Consider the following 20,977-nt stretch of genomic DNA (forward strand, 5'->3'; position numbering starts at 1 on the left):
TCATTGGGCCACCTGCGGGCGCCCAGCCCATCAGCGTCCTCGGGGCGCGCAGGCGCGCTGCGGCACCGCGGCGACGCCACAGACTCCCCCGCTCACAATGCCGCGCGGCAGCGCCCCCCCCACCCCGCTCGCCGCCCGCTCCCGGGATGCACCGGGGGGGCACCGCGCCCTGAGTGGCGTCACCGCGCACACGTCACGCTCGGAGCGCGTGACGCCACTTCCGGCAGCGTGAGCCGAGGGGGCGGTGGYTTCCCCCGAGACGGCAGGTTCGTGAACTGAACTCTGTTAAGAGGAACTGTGCGCAGCGCGTACGCTGCCACGAAGTAACGGTGCACCGCGACGAAGAAAGCCGCTGGCAACGGCGGCCGGAAAAGGGTAAACAGGGGGATGCGCTGGCTGAGCAGCCGCTTCCGCCTTTGTGAAGCGCGGCCCCGCTGTCATCACGGCGTGAGCTGGATTACTTCAGGTTTCAGAGGCCGAAGGGCAGCAGGCGCTGCAGAGACCAGCGAGGCCGTGCGGAGCAGCGGGGAGGCTCCTGCCCCAAGTCGCGCATCAGAGGTTAATGCTGAAGCAGGTCTGCACGCTGAAGAGATCGATAAAGCATTGCAGAGTTCGGGACTGCACTTCTGCCATCTGTTAACGGTGCCGAGTTGGTTATATGCTACTAACGTTTCGGAGCTAACAGCAATGAAAGCTTTGGRGGAAAAATGTCAAGAAAATATGGTTTGGGTAACCCTGAAACGCCTTGCAGGACTGAAATACATATTTCTAATCTTCTCTAAAAACACTAGATGGCGCGAGAAAACACGAGCTAGCACTAGCGAATTCAGTCCAGGCCCTGCGAGACGACGACGGTGGTGATACAGCAGCTCCCGCTGACGTCTGCCGTCGCTCACGCCAGCAGCCGCCTCTGGACGCTTTCAGTCGCGTCAAGAGAACTTCAGGGTCTGACACTCCCCTCCCCCGCCAAATGTTTTCAGTGTAACAATATTACAAACTAATGGTTAGACTACATTTTATTTCTTACATCTCTTTTTATCTCAAGGAGCTGTGAACTTACTAGTGAGACAGCAGCTTCAAGATAGATACAGCATGGACTGGCTGTTCCCTGCCATCCAGAAGTCTGAATATAGTATTTAAGGGCTTATGTTAACCTACATTTACACTCTTTTAAAGAAAAAGCAGCTATAATTTATTACAGTATTCTACTTTATACCTGAAACCATGTTAATCTACTCTTTGAAAATCATTTGCATTTAAAAAAAAAAGTAACAAAATCCCAAAATATTAAAAGATAAGCAAAATCTAGGTTAGGAATAAGGTTATTCGCTGTGATTATACCTGCATACCTCCTCCTTTTATGTGTCCGTATTTTGTAACTGATGTAAGATTTCTAAATAAGAACATTCAAGTAAACTTTTAAAATAAGGCCATTTTTAATTTAATGATCTATTGAAAATTTACACAAGAAACATTTTTAGACATTTTAGAAAAGCACTGAAATCTTTTTCATCCCATAGGAATTCTCTTTACTGGTTCCTCCAGTAAGAAACTGCAGTGTCCTTGCAAAACACAAGGAAAGGGTAGCAAATCTTGAAGCCAAACAGCTGCAGAGTGGTGGCACAGTCCCTAACTGTACTAACCTAAAACACTGAATGCCCTCTGTGAAAGGAAGTGTTTGAAAGAGTGGCTAATGTTGCCTACCTCCAGAGAATTAGGTCGACTCCCAGATAAGGCTGGATACATACCGAAGTCGGATGTTAGGAAAGTCCAGAATGACCAACTCTTGAAAAGATTGGTGCAGGGAGAAACAATGCGCATCATGGAAACCTTTTTCCAGGATCCTTCCCAGGGTCCTTCCCACGCAGCCAGTCTTCTGCTACTTCTGATACTGTGTTGCTAATTTGCAGAACTTCATTAAGAATCTTGCAACATTCAATATTTTACTTTAAGCCTCAGCTGATGGAGACCAATGATCACAGGAAGACTTCAGCTTCCATTTAAAAAGGAGCATGGTTCTTCCCCTCACATCTCTGAGAAGTGTTCATTGTACTAAAAAGCAGAAAAGGAACAATCTGAGATATCAGAGTCATCAGAATTTCTCCCCAACACAGCTTCATTTAGGACCAAAACTAGAAGCAGAGTCTCCTGAACACCGTCGAAAAATTTCTTTGGGTCTGACGGGCAGCCTTTACTGGACAGTCTGGACAGCACCCAGAATATGATGCCCATTGTTATTTATGAACAGACACTTGAATTTTGCATTTACTCAGCTTAAAATTGCTGCTGCATTACAAAAGAAAGCAGTGTATATTTATCTTTCCTGGGACTAGGAGTTAGAAACTCCCTTGCAGGAGCAAAGGGCTGAGCTCCAACCACCTGTTTTAGCTGAGAAGCACAACCGAGATCCAACGGCATGACATGGAGGAGCTGACACAGCAGCAGCTACCAGCTCAAAAGCTGTTCACTTCTGAGAACTGGAGACAGCTGGAGGACATACTGTCAATTTTGATGAGCTTTGGTGAAAAGAGATTCCARTATTACATCTGACATTAGGATCCAAAGTATTACCCAAAGCAGCCTCCCTTACATGCAGAAGTGACAGTAAAAGGGCTTGGCTCAGCGTTAGTTACATAGAACACTAATGAGAATTTTGTACTTTTAGATCTTGTTCAGGGCTAATTTGGACAAAAGGCAAGGGAACAAATTCTTATTTTGCTGAATGACCTTATGGCAGGATCTTCTGAGTGGCACTTGTCTCCCTTCTTCTGCGGTGGTTTACTTACTGAGGGAACTCAAAGAGAGGCAGGGTAAAAGAAACAAACAAAACCTTCATATAGCCTCTATTTGTATTATTTTAAAATGTTCCCAGTTCTTTGTAGAGAAATGCTACAGTGATTAAGTAGGACATTTTTAAAAAAGAAATCTGAATGTTAGCTAACTTTTATTTTGCATTACAGTATACAACACTCTAAATTGAACCTAAAATTCAAGTTGTGTAAGTCATAATAAAGTATTTTGAGGACATAAACATTCTGAATGGAGATACTCACCTGTACATACTTCTCAGTTTCAAGACTTCAGCCCAGCTTATTTTGTGAAAAATTTTCCTTAATTCTTTGTATTTATTTCTCAGTGGGCATTCTTCCTAAAATAGTGGGTTCAAAATTGAAATAAAACAGTCAAAATATTGTTCATCACTTCAAACAGGCTGGATCTTCAGCAATGGTAAATTATGTAATTTGTTCACTCCGCTAGAGTTATAATGCATTTAAACACCCTTCCTCTGTGTATGTTGTCAACATTTTCAAGGCTCTAGCATCACTACTAGAAGCTAAATAAGATTTTTCTCCTAAAAAAACCTTTTCACTTACAACTCTCAGATATGACCTAATTAAACAACAGAGTTAATGGGCTAGATAGTCTGATCTCTTACTTTTCAGATACGTAAGCAGAAGCATCCTACTTGTACCAAGATGAATATCTCTGCAAGGACCTCCTCCTAGGCGGCCAAAAAGGTAACAAAGCTAACGTCTACTCAGCTAGGGGGGCTTTTTTTCTGCAAAAACAGGGCAGCTTGAAGTGTAAAAGTCCTCCAGCGCTTTCACCTGGCCCCTACAAAACCAGCCCTTCAGTTGCTTCCTGCCTGACTCCATTCTCTACCCTGACAGTGCAAATAATCTGACCAAAAAGGTTTACCCTTTTCCAAAGCATCCCCTTTTAAAGAACTTCAACTTGCAAAATTTGTCCTCCCTCAAAATGTTTTTATGACCCTTCTTTGATCTTTTGTCCTTGTCTTGCATATTCACAGAATATTTAAACATTAGCAAGCCTTTCTACAGACAGAAGTATATGAGAGTTTCTACTGTAAATAGAGAAATACAGTAGAAGGCAGGTTACTGGTAAAAGGGCTTTTCATTGCTTCCTAAAAGAAAAAATTGCCACCCTTAAACAAAGGCTCTGACAGTGCCCAGCTGTGTGCCCCCTCCTTTCTGCTAAAGGTTGCACACCTCCTAACAAAAGTGGCTACAAAAAAAATGCCTGTTCCTCTTCCAGCCACCTGAGATCACAGTCTGCTCTATTAGCAGCAGCTGCTTGTTATGGTGGATTTTCACTAATACACCAGGAAGTGAACTGAAGCAGCCGAGATACAGACCTCGACAAGAGGCCGCTGTAAGTAAACACCCAACGCTGACTAGTAGCAATCCTGCTCATACATATTTGCATTTAAAATATTGACAATATATAACTAAAATGCATGTTCTTCCTCAGAAAAATGTTAATTGAAACTTACCTTTAGAGACGCTTAACCATCAGAAGTCCTTGCTGTATCTTTTAACAAAAAACTTGGTTCATTTTACAGATCATTAGTTAAAAGCAAAGGGATCAAGATTTTGTTATTGTCCAGTTATGGAAGTCTCTGATCATTTTACCATCTTTGTTTTCCTTTCCTCTAAAAGTGACAAAGAAATGATACCTACTTTCTGTATAACATTAGGGCTGTTTAGACAACCCAGAGGAGTTTTGTTTTGTGCTTTACTTCGCAAACTCTCATAGCTACACTAGTGTGAGGGTCTCCTCTGTAGACCCCAGTATAACCTCAGTATAGCGTCCTTACAATGTACAGATGTAAAATTTGAAATGTTTGTCATCTGCAGCAGCGTAAATTTCACATTACGCTGTGGCTTATGTTGGAGTTTATTCATGTCAGAGATAATTATAGATATAGCTGAACTAGATCAGAAATTGTTCATACAGCTACTAAATGCTAATCGCTTTCACAGCACAATTTCATATAATGCTACATCCCAGATCCCTTTACATTAAGCACCTGTGCACCCAGGCACACATCATCTCACTACTTTGCAAATGCAGGCATAAAGAAGGAAACTTGACAGTATAGTAAACTTGATGGTATACCAATACTGTTGTACAGAGCAATAACTGACAAATACTTTAGCAAATAACATGGCAAGAGGAATTTACTCAGACACAAAATAAAACAAATAGGACAGGAATTTGTCTAGGACAACCTGTTAATAGTCTGATCAGATCATCATCTGCAGATACTGATTCATAAAGAGTTCAAAGGAGTGCAAGAAATTTAAACACCAACACCATACCTAGATCATCTGTTCCTTGGAAATAATCTCATTGAAAAACTGATCTGCTCAAGCTTTAATTTACAGACTAAGAGGACTGCACTGTGAAATTACATGGTTACAAACAATATATGAGTTTTCCTTCTTTTGATAGTCTTTTTTAAAAATCTGACATTGTTTCCTTCTAATAGCCCCGCTAAAAATAAATAAAATACCCTCTTAGGGGTTCTTGGGAGGAAAAAGATGGGGGAGAAGAACGAACAGAGCTCATATGCATATGCACATTTTTATCACATGCAGATTTGAGAAAAAAGAAGCTCAGAAAGGATGATCATGATCTGAAGACAAAATTCAGACTAGAATAAGTAAGAAGGATACCGAATCATTCAAGTGCAATGCAAGTTTAAGAAGGCACCTGACAACAAGGAGACAACTCGGATTCAAGGAAATGTCTATTCCCTGTATGGAATAAGTGAAAAATAGCAATAGTCAGTGCTGTGTACAAAATTAAAAGACTTAGTAAACATGTAAAAAGTAAAGCAGAGTTTTTAAAAGAAAAATTCAAAAGGTATTCCACTTCCAACATTTTAACCCTGGAACAACAGTAGATACATGATTACTTCAAATCAAGCCAAGTTTTGGACCTGGACCAAGACTCTGTTCTCCTTCCTAACCATAACTACGGAGGCACGGAGCAACAGCTTGTTTTGTTTGTAAGGCAACAATTACAGGAAATAGATTGAAATTGATTCTCAGAGAAAAGCTATACAACAGCAGCAAAACATTGACCTGAGTTAGTGGGGAGGGGGGGGGAAGGTTATATCTCTGGCTTGACTTTCTAAGATCTTATGAACAACTTCATTTTTAGACTGTAACATTCAATTTAACTTTTGCCGCTCACAGATACATGTTTAATTCTTACACAGACAACAGTATTTTCACATATTGAGGCTGACATCATGGGTAGTCAAAGAATATGTTTAATAAAAAATAATTAAACTTCCATTTGCTCTATAGAACATCATAGAAAGTAATTCAATAAATTACAAATGACTTTTTAAGACGCTTGTTCAACTACAGAAAGCAAATTCAGACTACACAGAACACAACTGGCAAATATTGCAAATGTCCAAAAGAAAAACTGGACTAAGACTTGGATCATGAAGCCTGAAACAAGGGATAGAAATACAAGGCAATAACAGCTAAGGTTCTTTTAGTAACTACCAACACACACTTTATCATCACCTTGGATATCCTTTTAATTTTAACTTCAGTATTAGTGTAATTCTACTGAGGTTTCCTTACAACCCTTAACTTTATACAACTGTATTTGCATATAGTTTATAGCTGATAGTGGGACATTTTTTCCCCTTCTGATTCATACTGATTAAAAATAAACCCGATATATTATGTTCAATTCTACACCAGCCTTCATTACTTGAAACTGTAATTGCCTTATTACATAGAAAGAATCACTAGAATGGTAACCAAACTCACTTGAGCATAATTAGGAAAATACTTTATTTCATAAATCTGATATAAATTAGTTTTAGCCACAAGATTTGGGATTTCTTCTGTGGGGTAAGGGTGGGAAGTGATGGTATTGTTGACATAGTCCATCAGCAAACTAAGTTAATAACTGTTTGTAAAACTTTGGCTATTTCATAGATGCATCCTAGTTAAATAAAAGTGCTATATTACAAAGGGCAAAATATTAAATATGCAATACATTTTTCTCATGATGAAGAATTGCTACCCCCTTCTCTTGGCAGTTTTAAATTTTGACTATTGCTAAGACACTGCATGAAGGGCCAAAAACCAGAATACTATTTGGGAAAATACGTAACCAGCACAATCCAAATGGTACTTGTATAATTATGTAATTACATGTAATACTGCTTCTAATCATGGGGTTAATTATTTTGCACATAGAAACTTATATTTCATTGGTAAAGTTCTTGGTAAAAAACAACACAGTTGTTTTACTGTACAAGCAAGCAACAGAACTATATCAAAATATACAGTTTTTTGTTTTTTAAATTTATCCCTTTGTAAAGCTTTTTCAATGACTTCTACTAGTACCTGTATCTATTTTCTCTTAACACTTGCCTATTCTTGGACCACAAATGGTATAACTAAGGTCAATTGAAATCTCAGTCAGTTCAGAACTTGTGTAAGTGTGAATCTGGGCCTCTACTGTGTCAGAGTAATAGCAGCTTAAGAAGAAGGAGGAATCATATCACACATCAAATATTAGACAGATTTTATATAGTAAAGGGTTCTAAGGATTTGGACTTAAACAGATGCTTTATGCCCTGTTCATGTGGTTTCCAGGAATAATTTGTCTTCCTTACTAGTCAAAGTGCTTTTTCTTTAGTGGGCAACTCAGCATAATATATGAACTGATATCCCAATAACGATTTGGGGTAATATTTAATATTTAGTCAGATTTAAATCTGTAGAGAAGTTTAAACTCAAAAGGAGTTCAAAACTATCTACACTTTATTTACCATTATTAACTGGTAATTCCAGGAGGTTTTATGACATAAAACACAAATAGAAATCTACACAAACAAAGCAAACAAACAATTTTTACATGAAGTATGCAGTGTTGAAAGGTCTTTTCAGTGGCACTTTATGACAGTTTGCCTCTTCTGAGTCTTGGGGAAACTACTCCTTATTTTGGGACTTATAATTCTGTGGAGGGAGCCCAAAACTTTGCAAGGTGTAAACTAAATAGGTCTCTATGGTGCCAAGTAGCATGAGATAAGACAGTTTGTTTTAATTTCCCTTTACTACTGTCAAAGAGAACTCTTGTAATGAGAAAAAACAACCCAACAGTCATATCTCAGATAACTCAGATTTTAACATGATATCATACAGGATGTCTTTAGAAAACAAAACAAAACCTGAAAACAAGTTAATAGAAACCAATGTAAACTTCCTAAACTAACTCAGCTGAGGTAACAGGTAGCCAGTTTAATTGGCTGATTGGGAAAAATTTATCTTCTTTTAAACACACTTGTACCTGAATTGGAAACAGCAGTGCATCACAACACTAGAGCATTTTCATGTAATTAAAGCAATGGATGGTGATGTAGATTCTACAGCTTTCATGACATTCATTAGCTGCCCAAATTATTGCTGAGTTTTGATCTGTAAATTATAAGTGTCAAGGAGGCTGTAAAACTATATTCAAATTAAATCAATAATATGCATAAAGTATTCTGTGTTCACTGCAAATATATTAAATATACAGCTCTTACTTGAGCATTATTTTCATAAAATTAACCCCCCAACAAAATTATAATGCCTTTTGTTGTAATTTTACACCATTGTGTATTTGATAGTACATACAAGTTCAGAAACTTATGAACTTCAAGAAATATTACATGCAAAACGTCTCTGAAAGCAGTTTGCACTTCTAAACAAATACTGAAATGTTCGGTCAGTAAATCATTGATGCACTCAACACTGGGTTATTTACAATGAAATAATTAAAGAATAAATTCAAAATCAGTTTATAATTTAAGTGCAGAGTCCGGGGTCAGTCTTCATCACTAGAATCTGAATCCTCAGACGAAGACGATGTACTGTCAGATCCAGATGAAGCATCTGCTTTCTCTGAACCCTCATCTGTGCTGTTTTCATTGTGAGAGCTTGGCTCTGTTCCCCCTTTGTCTTCCTGATCTCTAACCCTAGAATTTTCCTCTTTTTCTTCTGTGGGCTTGGCTGAGCCTGTGTCATTGTTTTCACTGTTCTGTACATCAAAAATATTGGACTGAGACAAAGCTGGGATATGAAGATTAAGGCCTGGAGTGAGAAGCATCCCTGGATAAAGTATGTTGGACAAAAGTAATGGGTTAAGAGATAGAGGGTTGGCAGCTGCAGCAGCAGAGGATGTTGAAGGAGAATTTGAAACAGAGTTTTCACCACCAATATCTGTATTTTGGTCTTCTGTCCTTTCTTTCTTTATATCTGCCTCCTTTGAATCGCTTCCCTTTTTCTCCTCTGTAATAGATTCTGTAGACTTTGTGAGAAGTCCGCCCATGCCCAGCAAGTTTGGTAATCCAGCCATCCCCGACAGCAGCATGGGGAACATGGCAGCCACGCTCTTGGCTTCCCCGGCAGTGGTTAAGCCCGCCGGCATGCCCATTAAGCCCGCCGTGACTTGCAGCGACTGCAGATTTTGCAGGTTTTGCTGCAGGGCCTGCAGGCTGGGCAGATCCATGCCCGGCAGCAACCCGTTGGCTAGCAGAGGGTTAACTGATACGCTGGCTGCTGTTGCGGCCGCTGCAGCTGCTGTTGCCTTGGCAATCTCACTCTTCGGCCGTCTTCCTCTCCGGCTTACTTCTTCCCGCACAACAGGCCCTGTGAGAATACGGTCGAACATACCTTCTGGAAGAAATCCCTGCAAGAGATGCATCGGGTATTCTCAGTATTTTGAAAGCGTGAAAATGAAGCAGCAAAAAACCCCAAGCATACAGTAACCGTGTCAAAGATTATTCTGTTATGTTGGTAGAGCAACTTGATATTCAGACAACTCGCTGCAATTTGCGGTGACCCTGTGCTATCACATCTCAAGCATTTAAATCCCAGTTCCACAGGCAGGTCTACGGTGAGGTCTCCTCTCAAGACCCTCTGCTAACTCACCTTTGGAGGGTTCTTTGCAGATCAGGCCAAATATAGCTAATTAGAGGAGCAATTTGAGTTTAAGATATAAAACATAGCACTGCTTTGGGATATTACCACATTCCAATCATTTAATTTGTAAATGACTAATTAAGAAGAGAACTTAGTTACTCAATTTGAGGTGAAATATAAATGTATGATTTCACACAGATCAACAGTCTGAGTCCTTTTTACTATTGCTACCGTCTGTTTAATGCCTTCATATTTCACATCATCCATATACTTAAGAATAAATAGCAGAGACTCAAGCTCAATTAAAATGAAATTCAGAGCACTTTTAGGGGCTTACATAGTATTCCTTACCGCTGTAAGTCCTTTATCTAATGATAAAGAAAGAATTATAATTGTGCATTAATACACTCTTTAAAATGCATTGTCTTGAGAACCCCTTTTAAAAATGGCAATCGGAAGATAAACTATCAATCACCTCCATAATACAATACAATACTAAATTTTAAAAGGAATTCTCTTATTTACACCTCTATTCACTGCAGTCTAATCCTGTTCCTAGTTACCTTTTTTCCTACCAGAATGTCCTACAAGGGGGACAAGGGGAGAGAGTGGAATTTAGGACTTCACAAAAAGATTTAGAATTTAGTTGATATGAACTAGAACAGAATTTAACTTAGTCATTTCTTTGCTGGAGGCTGAAGGTGTAGCGTTAGTGTAATACACTCCTGACAAGTTTTGGTAGACAAGGAAATAGACGTCRCTTTCCTCTTTTAAATTTAACCAAGTACAAATCTCAAACGAAAAAACCTTTGTAATTCTGGTATGATTATTTTTAATAAATCAGAGTTTTTGTTATTGTTGCATAAATGAAACACATCTTCAGATTTTTCTTTCTGTAGCAGTTTTTCAGATYGTCTCTAACAATTGATCAGAAACAGATAAAACTGCTTAAAGTAACCTTTGAAATCATTCTCACAGGTTTCTATATGCCTCTATCCATGCAGGACATAAAATTTAAGTAGTCAGCTGCCCAGTTATTTGATTGACATAAACATGTAAAAATTGTGTCTATAAATGTCTCTAGTTCTACTGTAAGCTCCACGTTAACTGTGATCTAAATGCAAAATTATGTGCAGGCATACAGGTACACAGGGGAGCACACGGACATGCATACACACACAGGGACACATGCACTTACATGCACCCCTTTAAAGCTACATTCATCATCTCCAGTCTGGGAAAAGCAATTTACTGAGTGGATCTTGCTACTAGCAAGCAGCTCAGGACTACAGGGGAATGTACTTCTTTATCACTAACTTTGTTGATGATCCCTACAGAAGGAATAGGACTGGGCAATGGCGAAACTGTAGGGCAAACATATTCCTAAAAATACTGGAAATGGGAATCAGTGGGCACAAAAGAAATGATGGATGTGAAAACTGGGCTTGAAAGCTCAGATGCAAGTCTACTTAGTCACGTCACTAATGAGCTACGGATATTACTCATATTTTTACCTGAGCAGAAAAACATTTACACATCAAGATATTAAGCTTTTGTAATATATTAACTTTGCTCCCTCCACTGGAATCTCATCACTAGTTTTTAAGCTAAAAACAAAACAAAAACTCTAAGTGTAGAAAATAGGTATTTTACTACTTGACTTATATTTTGATAGGCGATACCATTCTTTTTTAAAATTTAAACTGTACATTGTAAGTTATTTAAAAAGTAAAACTAAATATTTAAAATTGTATTTTATCTTCACTACTATAATTTTAAGGATAAGAAACTATTCTGCAGGCTAACACTTTGCCTAAAAACCTTCAAGGCTATATTTACTAGATGCAAAAGTCACAGCACTGTAGCACTTTAAATCAAATCTCTAATTTGGAGTTGCCACTGCCTCTCCTCCTTCCTCCTACTCAGAGCTGTGCCAGTTTAGGGAACTCAGCTGTCCAGAAAACTTAATATGGACTCATACCCTACATTTACTATAATACCAGAAATAAAAAACGTGCCTTTGTTTGCTTTTGTTTATGTTTTATAATACATTTCATGTCATAGATATCTTATTATGCAAATACTCACAGACTGTTTTACAACTTCTCCCCATTCAGGAGCCACTCCATACTCTGGATTTTCTTTCAAGAACCTGCACAAATCCTTCAGAGGGGGAGCAAATGCACCCCCCACCTGAGAAGTAAAAGATAGAAGTCAAGAAATACTTCTCATCTGATATGAAAAAAGACAACATTCATGACTGACACACTGTTCCATTTTTGTCTTTTATGTAAAACAATACAAATAGTCTCAATTAAAATTATCAACAAGAAAGATATAGCATTTGATTGATTTCTACCGGATTAGGTGAGATATTCTTGATTTGTTCTAAACATCAGCATCTACTAAACTCTTACTTTGTAACTTCAATAACTGATATTCCTACTACTATAAGTATTAATGTCAGAGCTCATTTTAGCCATGCAGTGAATGGAACAGCAGGCAAAACAGTGAACAGAGAACAGAGGTCCAAGGATTTGCAAGAAAGTTGAAACTCCAATCATATTAGCTACAATTTTCCTCTGTCTAGTAAATCAGTCCTACCCTATCACGTCAGTTGATTTCTAAAAATACTTCTATCAAGAGGTTCTGCTTGTCTTGTAAAATTTTCTTGTATTTTTTTCATGCAAAGATGACTAATTTTGAGTTAAGATTGCTAGACAGCAAGTCTCATCAATAAAATCATACAAGCAGGGAAGTAAGATTTCAGATTAACCAGAAGTATAAACTGATCCAGAKTGTCTCTAGTACAAAGAAGAGAGGGAAAGGAATTCCAGTTTTTGCTCAGCTTTCTCTAAGATAAATTGCGACATCAACTGATGTTTCTGGGCTACTTTCAGTTCCCCTCCAATGCTACTAAATGTGGATCCCCATTAAAAAAAAACACAGCAACAACAACAAAAAAATGAGCAGACATTTTGGCGAGTCTGGTGACCCAGAGAAGCTGGGGGCAGACTGTAAGTGAAAACACTGAGGATAATAATAAGGTAACAGAAGAAGAGTGTTTCAACCATCATGGGGAAACTTCTTAAGAGAAAAAAAGCCATCGTGAAAAAACAGGCTCTTACAGCAAACAAAGATTGAATCTCTCATTCCTCGATCATCAACTCTGAAAGGTTCCCTAGAGCCTGGTTTACCATAGAGAAGCCGAGTGTGCCTGCCTGTTGAGAGACTAGCACTACACAGGCTCCGCTTTAGAGCCGCTGTCTCAATGCACTGAAGAGATTAAGGACTCTCAAAGTCTGTCTCACTCTTCTCTACAGACACACAAAGCTTCTGACCTTAAAATAGCTGTGTGAAAAAAATTCTGCTTTCCTTGCAACGGCTCTCTAACAGAAAGAGAAGGTAGCAGTATCACAAGAGAAAGTGGTCTGTGCATTGATGCAGTACCGAAAAGGCTCCCTCACCGTGCTGCCGTTCTGGTACAACATCAGCATTCAAAAACACCATCCCACACACCTGTCTGAATCCATTCCACAAACAACAACAATGTTCTGCTGTGCTTTTCTTACATACTGCTTTTACGCCTTCCCCAAAGCCCTTTTGAATTCATCATACTCTTCCCAAACTTTGATCACCTGACTGAAAAACCCGTAAATACCACCTAAGCCTCCCACCTTCCCCTATTGGGATTTTACACAAGAACTCCCTTTCTTCTTTTATTCCCCATTGCACTACTGGTTAACCTAGCAATTTGATTTACCAGTAATGTATACTGGTGAATCACAAATGCAGAATGGCAGAGATAAGAAAAGAACCCCCCCCCCAAAAAAAAAAAAAAAATCCAGCACACAGGATTTAACAAATTCCAATGAACAAGTTCCTACGCGGGATACACTATCAATATAACAATTTTAACAATTTCAAAAGTAATAATGGCAAATCATAAGATGTGTGTGAAGTTTAGAACTTGACAGATTGCTGCTATTTGATTAGAACAACATATAGAGAACTATATGTTACGAGAAATTCAAATTTTAAAATGGGGTCTTTTTAGAGTGTTCTTTGCTGCCAGTCTTCAAGGAAAAAAGATTCTATGRAAAATAAAAAATTCCTCTGAAAAAGTTACTGTAATAAGTCTGAGAGCTAAATTAAATCAATAACATACAAAAGACAACAACCTTAGTTTTACTGTAATACAAATATCAAAAAATCTGTCTAGAGTAGTTTTATTATGGAACAAAGCATTTCATGGGATAGCCTCTGTACTGAAATTCACTTTCAGTCAATGGCACAAATATTGCAGTATATTGAGTGTTCAATTCTGAACAGAAACCCTAGAATAAGTTCCTAGCAGTGTCTTACATATTTCCATAGTTTCAAAATGCTTACTAGAACATTGCCATTGACTTTCCTATTTTGTGCCAAAAATGCAACACAAAAACATTTACTTTGCACACAAAATTTCATTGGCTAAATATTAAGAGCTCTTCATTTCAGGTAACTTGATTTTGGGAAGATATGAATGAAGACAGTAACATGAATACCTTTCTTGCATTTCTTCTATTTATGAGCTGAACACGTTCTTCACCAGTCAGACTATTAACGTCCAGTTTATTAGGGTTTCGACAACGGTGTCTTTTTTGTTTGGGCCTCCCATCATGCAGCTGCATTCTCTGTTAGAAAGGAATTAAAAAAACAATTATTTTTCTGATATAACTGTTTTAAAATATGTTAAGATACTTGCATATTCTCTTTAGGCAGGCCTTCTTTCGAAGTCACATTCTTCTATTCAGTATCATAAGGAAACTTATTTGGATAGTTGTTCTTATGACTTAAAAAAAATGGAAATGTAGATCATGTGACAATCTAGTTTCTCTCCATACTGCCTATACTGCTTCAAAAATACTAAATGCAGATTTCGATCCTCAGAATTTTATACTATGCTCTTTGCATATTTAATTTATTTCTTTGTACATACTTCAGTGTTTTAAATACAGTCCTTAATTCATGGATAAAAATGCCTAATTGGAAGTTTTGAAATTTTACCTAAATTCTCATTTCTAATTGCCAGACTGCTTCAGAGGGAAGAAAGGAGGAACAGCAGCAGCAAAAAACAGATACACAACTGTTGAAAAAAACATGGTGGAACAAAACATGTTACTACGTTGAGACATTCTTAACAAAAAGAACAACTAGCCTTTTCCCCCCCTCCATTTTTGTTTGGTATCTTAAAAAAGTTAATAACCTTAGGATCTACAAAAGCTCTTCTTTAATTTTGTCAGGTTTGGCTTATTTACTGTTGGAAAAAAGGAACTCTCGGGAAACGCACTTTTCATCCTGTGTCTTCATTAACAACCTGGGCAGTGGGACAGGGTGAATACACCCTCAAGGAACGTACAGATGATGCCAAACAGGGGAAGGCGGCTGTCGCACTAGAGGGGTAGGCTGCCATTCAGCAAGACCTCAAAAGGCTGGAGAAACAGGCTGACAGTAACCTCATGAAGTTCAACAAGGAAAAATACAATATCCTGTACCTGGGCCAAAGTAACCTCACGCAACAGTACAAGCACGGCGACAGGATAGAAAGCAGCTTTTCATCATACCCACACAACGTGATACTACCATAACACTGAAATGTAGATGAGATATATTCCACAATAAAGTCTTTAATCCTCTTGCACATCACTAAATTTGCCGTTACATATTTTCAGCTGTGATCATTTCTAACTAGCTAATGAACATCATGATAAAACATATTTTCCTAATGTAGATAATTTTTAAGGCCTATGTAAAACTAGACAATGATCAAATATCTACATATAATGTTATTTTTCCTAGCAATTATATTTGTGAGGGAAATGAAAGGCTAGTGGAGCTCGCAAATTATGTAAGAAGAAATACCAGGAGACAGATATTTTCCTTCCTAAACAATATAATATAGAAGAACAAACAAACAAACGAGAATTCCACATAAAATACAATACAAATTCAAGTACATTATGAGAGATGTTTTGCTATTGAGCTAAAGCAGAGCTGAAAAGAATACTCACAGGAATACAAGCTCCTAAATCTTCAACATAGCCAGGATGTTCCTTAAGCCACTTTTCTAAATCTTTTCTTTTTGGGGCATCATCACCTGCAAGCCTTGTTCCGTCTTTTAGGTTAATAACAGGAACTGGACTCTCTGCATCAAGCATGCCTTGGGACTGAGTGTAAGCGAGCGCTGGGTTTATTCCTGCAGCAACTTGACAGGAGTTAATACCTGGATTAACCTGGAGAAATTCAAAACATTTGATTAAGTTCTCTGTGGAAAACAGAAACTACCCTAATTATTTTATATATGATACAATGAAGGCCACAGTCCTGCGAGTCATTATGCACACATCCAGGAATGCAGAGAGACTACTCATGAGCATAAAGATAAGCTCCACTTCAGTCATGGCAGGGTCAGGCCCTGTCACACTTGTTGGCAGAAAAGGGACTGGGAAGAAAAGGTATCTGAAAATGTTGCTAGGTCAAATGTCATGTTTTTTATAACACAGTGCTAATTACATTTTATCAAAAACAAGAACTATATATAGTTTAGTTTTAAAAAAGAGTTGCCAATGTTGCATTTTGGTAATATTTAATAAAACAGTTCTCATTTTGTAGTCTTAAACTTATAATGAACAACTTCAGAAAAAAACCTGTTTTGAGTAATAAACTTTTTGTTGTATGTTGACAGGTCAATGCTCAGTTAAGAGATTAACAGTAAATCGGACCTTATTTTTGGATATAGAATCAAATTTACTTACATGATTAGGCTGTTTATTTCTATTTATAAAGAGGACATCGACTCCCTCCACATTCTTCCTTCTTCCTCTTCTCTTTTTCACTACAGGCTGACTGTCAACTATCACTCCATTGGCACTAGCTGTTAACTGACTGGAAGTACCTAGTCAAATGAATGAAGCAATAAAATTAATGAAGTTTGAGCTATTTATAACAAGCAGCATGTTAGAGGAAAAAAAAAGAAAAAGAAATAAGATTACTTGAAATAGTACCAGTACAGATAGTTTCTAAAGATATTTTCTATATATAATATATAACAGAAATTGCCTGTTGTTTTATGACCATTTAAACCGCATTATTAATAGCAGGATCTGAAAAGCTACTCTACTATGGAAGTTTCCCATTTAAAAACTCCCCCAAACAAATCTGTACAAGTAGAAGAGCTGTTAAAGACCGCTGACATCTCTCACACACTGGCAGACACCCTTACATAAATGTTTCTAACAACATTTATAGCAAGACCTTAATGGTATGTTGCAAAAGAAGAACAAGGAACTGCAAAATGGAAATGAAGGTTAATATTTTTCTAAAGGAAATTTTTTTTATACACATGTGTCTCAATGATTTACAGTCATTTAATCAGAAGCTGGCCTAAAACATGCACTTAATTCTATTCATTACAAATATTTTAATCCAAATTTTAACTGCTTACTTCAGGCTCACTATCTTCTTCTGTTAACGTACACCTACTGTTACCTATTATGAAAATAAGCTATGAAAACAAAAAGTTGGTTCTAGACTGTTGTTCTCCAATATTTCATTACAGGAGACAGGAAAGAATATGAAGAGTGCAAAGACAATTAACACAGGCATAAAACTGGAGCTCTTCATCTTTGCTTAGAAACTATCCACGAGTTTTGATTTACATCTATTACAGTCAGTGCAGACTGATATATTTTAAAATGATTAAAATCTTCTACTGAGGGTGTTTATAACGTAAAATAGGAGACTTCTAATAAACGAGCATTACACTGACACTGTGAGGCTATTCATGTTTCTAACTCCACGCCTCAACTTAGGTGCCTAAATTCCCTACACATTGGACAGAGTTCCTCTAGAAAGCAGTTTGGAACAAATAATATTGTAAACATCTCTCTCCACTTACCGTATACGGAGACCAACGGAACCACCCCAAATTGAAGATTTACAACTAATCCCTACACCCGCTGATATTTTTTGAAGTCACAGAATATACCTGATTCTGGTAGTGATTTGGGGAAGTTGACAAGACTGGTCTCTGAAGCATTCTGGAGTTCACGAAGCCGAGCCAGGTATTGCTGCTGTCCCAGTGCACCTTCCTCACTTTCAAATGGCCTTTTCTGAGACAGTCCCTGCTTCTGAAAAGTCAATTTCAAACCACCTTCCTGTTAAATAAATCCCAGGGTTAGAAGAGTCTCTTCTGAAGCAGAAATGACTACTTCATAATCAGGATTCTCACATACAAACAGTTACTCCAGAAGAGTTGAGGAAGAATGAAAACTTCACATTAGATCTTAAATCAAGTCCTGCTTCTCTTCCATGTAAAAAGATATGAAAATTTCATGGAACTACTTCTATGAATATAGATTTTAAATAATTAATATCTTAACAGAAAAACTGAGGCACTGAACAGCTGTCTACCTCCCTAATCTAACCCTACACAAATGCCACATCCAATYACAGGAGAAAAGTTTCATATATTTTTATGTGCTAGGAACAAGTCTTAAACTGAAGATATGAAAAACCCCGAGCATTCTGAAGCTTCTAGCCTGCACGTAAAACTGGGGAACTGACCTGCAACCCTCTAAAAGGCCATGAAATGATAAAGTGCTTGCTGGGTAGGACATGCTACAACATTCAAAAAAGCCAAACAACAGGAATACCTTTTATTATTAACCAGATTCTTAGAAACTGCAAAAAACAGGTTGTCTGAGGAAGCAAGGTAACGGCAAACTTTCTGTTTGAAGGGGGAAATAACGATGATTCCCTCCAGTGGTTTATGCAAATTAAAAAAAAAAAAAACCTGAATGCCCAAAAGAAGCAGACCCAAATACCCACAAACAAGTGTGCGAAGAAGTAAGAGTGAGAGCAGGCAGCCACTTGCAGGTAAAGCATGCCGCACACCGCAATCGCAATCAGGTCCTACGGCAATAAAAATAAACATACGTCATTGATTTTCACTGTAAACTCCTTTTCTCGTACATGCTTCTTCACCTTTGACATCTGTGGTGATTGATCATATTCTTCTTTAACACCTGCACTAGGGGGTGTTGGTGCACTGGGTTCACTGTAGTCTGCAGCTGCACCCGGGCTATCCAGGAGTTTGGTTGTATAGAAAGATGCCACTGTATTGCTGTCATAACTCCTTCTTGCTGAAGGCCATTTACCTTTCAACACTGTTTGACAAATACTATCAAGCCGATTAATCATAACTCGATCCTAAAAAACAGAGAGAAAATATTTTTACAAAAGTAATGCTTGACAACACTGTACACATTACATCTCTGTCTTATTTATGCTTCCTCTAAATTTCTTTTCCTAATGTGAACAATCAATCATTTATACTTATAACTGTATGACCTATATATTAAATACTACTTCATAATTTTACTGTAATTTGCCATGAACACAACTCTTATCCTTTCAAGATCTCCCCACAACTTCAGCTTAAATTTTTGGTTTTAACATTTAACTGAATACTAATGTCACAGCCCACCCTCCCCTATACCTTTGGTTCTCAAAGAAGCATAAACTTGCCTTTGGCCAATAGGATGCAGCCAACATGTATCCACCTTGTAGGAGATAACTGGAATTTGGTGTCCCGTTGTTCATCTGGAAACTGTCCTGGGTTTCATCCTGTGTTGTACTCAGAGAAGCGACACTTTCTTCATCGTAGGCTTTTATATGAGGGGTTCCTTCTGCTAAATAAAACCACTAATATAATTTCATGTTGCAAAAAAAGGAATAAAAACACTCATAAGAGGCTCAGGTAAACAAAATATACAAAACAACATTCAGGGAAGTCCAAACACCAAGTTTAACCGCAGAATTAATTTGTCAGATTTTTCAGTAAGCCTGCTGGTCTTCCAAGACTTTTTCAAGAGCTTAACATGTCAAACATTCAGCTATTTGAAAACAGATGTGCTTCAGAGTAATCTGATAGGCAATCCTTACATATTTTTAACACTAGTATTTCATTTGCAAACCAACATGCTCTAAAACATAATATTAGGCTGAACAGAGAGGTTGTCCATCACCAGAATGTGGCAAGTCTACTGAGCATACTACTTTTAAAAATGCCCCATTTCATTTTCTGGATGGTATGTTGGATCCTCCACTTATTTTCCACTGTTTTTAAAATGTGTGTCTGCATAATTTTAATTTTTTAATCACAGAGGTTTTTTCCTAGTAACATTCTAGTGTGTCTTCTGACTTGCTTACACGTCTCTCCACATTCTTCTTTTACTTTTGCTTCCATTCAGACAACAATATAAATTTCACTATGACTAGGGGAAACAGACTGAAACTGAGAACTGGTGACATCTGAAAAGTAAGGCAAATACCACATCAGCACAAAGAATAAAGGTATTGAGGGACAGTTCTCCAGAACTCAAATTTGTTCTTAACAATGACTATATATTTAGTCATCTATTATTAATATTATTTAGCTTAAGAAATTTCAGATGTGAGAAGTAGGCCAACAGTTCTACAACTGTTGCACAATACATGAAACAAAACCTGGATTTAAAAGTAAAAGCGTAGATGAAGTTAAGGGAATTTTCCAGCATTTGCCAGTCTTTACCAATAGCCACAAAAAGAAAGGCTGATGGATTTACAACATTTTGCGATCTGAGGATAGCACAACTATATGCCTAAACAGACTGAGCTGGCAGAAAGGAAGCCCAATATTTGTATGTGAAGCAAACGTTATGGTATCTTCCATCTGGAACTAAATATTATGTCATATAAGCCTTCCTTTTCTCACACTGTTTTGAAATTTTCATACAACGGTTTCCTCTGAAAACGTCCTTCTACTGCTACAGACAGCAGCACCTGAAGCATTTTGTCTAAGCAGCATTTTATTTCCCAGTGTTCATTCCCCATAAAATTAACCCTATGGATTCCGTCTGTCAGTTCCCCAGACAAAAGGATCCATCTGCTTAACATGATGCCTTTTTGCCTCAGTTATCGGGGCGAGAGGGAAGCTTATTCACTCATGCTGTAATCCCGTTGCCCAACTTCATTCTCTTCCCCTTCCTATTACCATTTATCACAGAGTAGAGAAATATCTGTTCACATGCTAACTCAGTTTGAATGTGACAAGGGTAGAGTACAGTTCATAGTCAATATCTAAAAAAGTTAGGTATGATTGATCAATTTATTAAAAATTTTAAGCCCTTTCACTAATCAGTGGTTTT

General features: G+C 37.8%; 1 protein-coding gene and 1 long non-coding RNA gene across 11 annotated transcripts in view; one reads left to right on the forward strand and one right to left on the reverse strand.

Moving 5' to 3' along the window:
- The first annotated feature begins 59 nt into the window (after window positions 1–59).
- Window positions 60–6,275, forward strand: LOC112967531. Of its 2 annotated transcripts, none has more exons than XR_003253989.1 (4): window positions 60–375; window positions 3,444–3,518; window positions 4,057–4,173; window positions 5,403–6,275. It is a non-coding gene; the product is annotated as an uncharacterized LOC112967531 (long non-coding RNA). The 2 variants fall into 2 exon arrangements; XR_003253990.1 differs by having other exon boundaries at window positions 60–266.
- CHD9 (chromodomain helicase DNA binding protein 9) overlaps window positions 6,067–20,977 on the reverse strand; it is a 103,696-nt gene continuing 88,785 nt past the window's right edge. For 7 of the 9 annotated variants that reach the window (XM_026068749.1, XM_026068747.1, XM_026068745.1 and 4 more), the window contains 8 exons: window positions 19,317–19,480; window positions 18,726–18,998; window positions 17,776–17,944; window positions 16,544–16,683; window positions 15,800–16,021; window positions 14,294–14,422; window positions 11,835–11,939; window positions 6,067–9,513 (listed from right to left, as the gene is read on the reverse strand). In XM_026068749.1, coding sequence (XP_025924534.1) covers window positions 8,650–9,513; window positions 11,835–11,939; window positions 14,294–14,422; window positions 15,800–16,021; window positions 16,544–16,683; window positions 17,776–17,944; window positions 18,726–18,998; window positions 19,317–19,480 — 2,066 coding nt within the window. In that variant the 3' untranslated portion in view covers window positions 6,067–8,649. The remainder of the gene's footprint in view (window positions 9,514–11,834; window positions 11,940–14,293; window positions 14,423–15,799; window positions 16,022–16,543; window positions 16,684–17,775; window positions 17,945–18,725; window positions 18,999–19,316; window positions 19,481–20,977) is intronic. The other 2 variants (XM_026068751.1, XM_026068750.1) reach the window with 2 other exon arrangements.

Source organism: Apteryx rowi, unplaced genomic scaffold (assembly GCF_003343035.1).
Source record: "Apteryx rowi isolate R43461 unplaced genomic scaffold, aptRow1 scaffold_28, whole genome shotgun sequence".
Classification (NCBI taxonomy): Eukaryota; Metazoa; Chordata; class Aves; order Apterygiformes; family Apterygidae; genus Apteryx; species Apteryx rowi.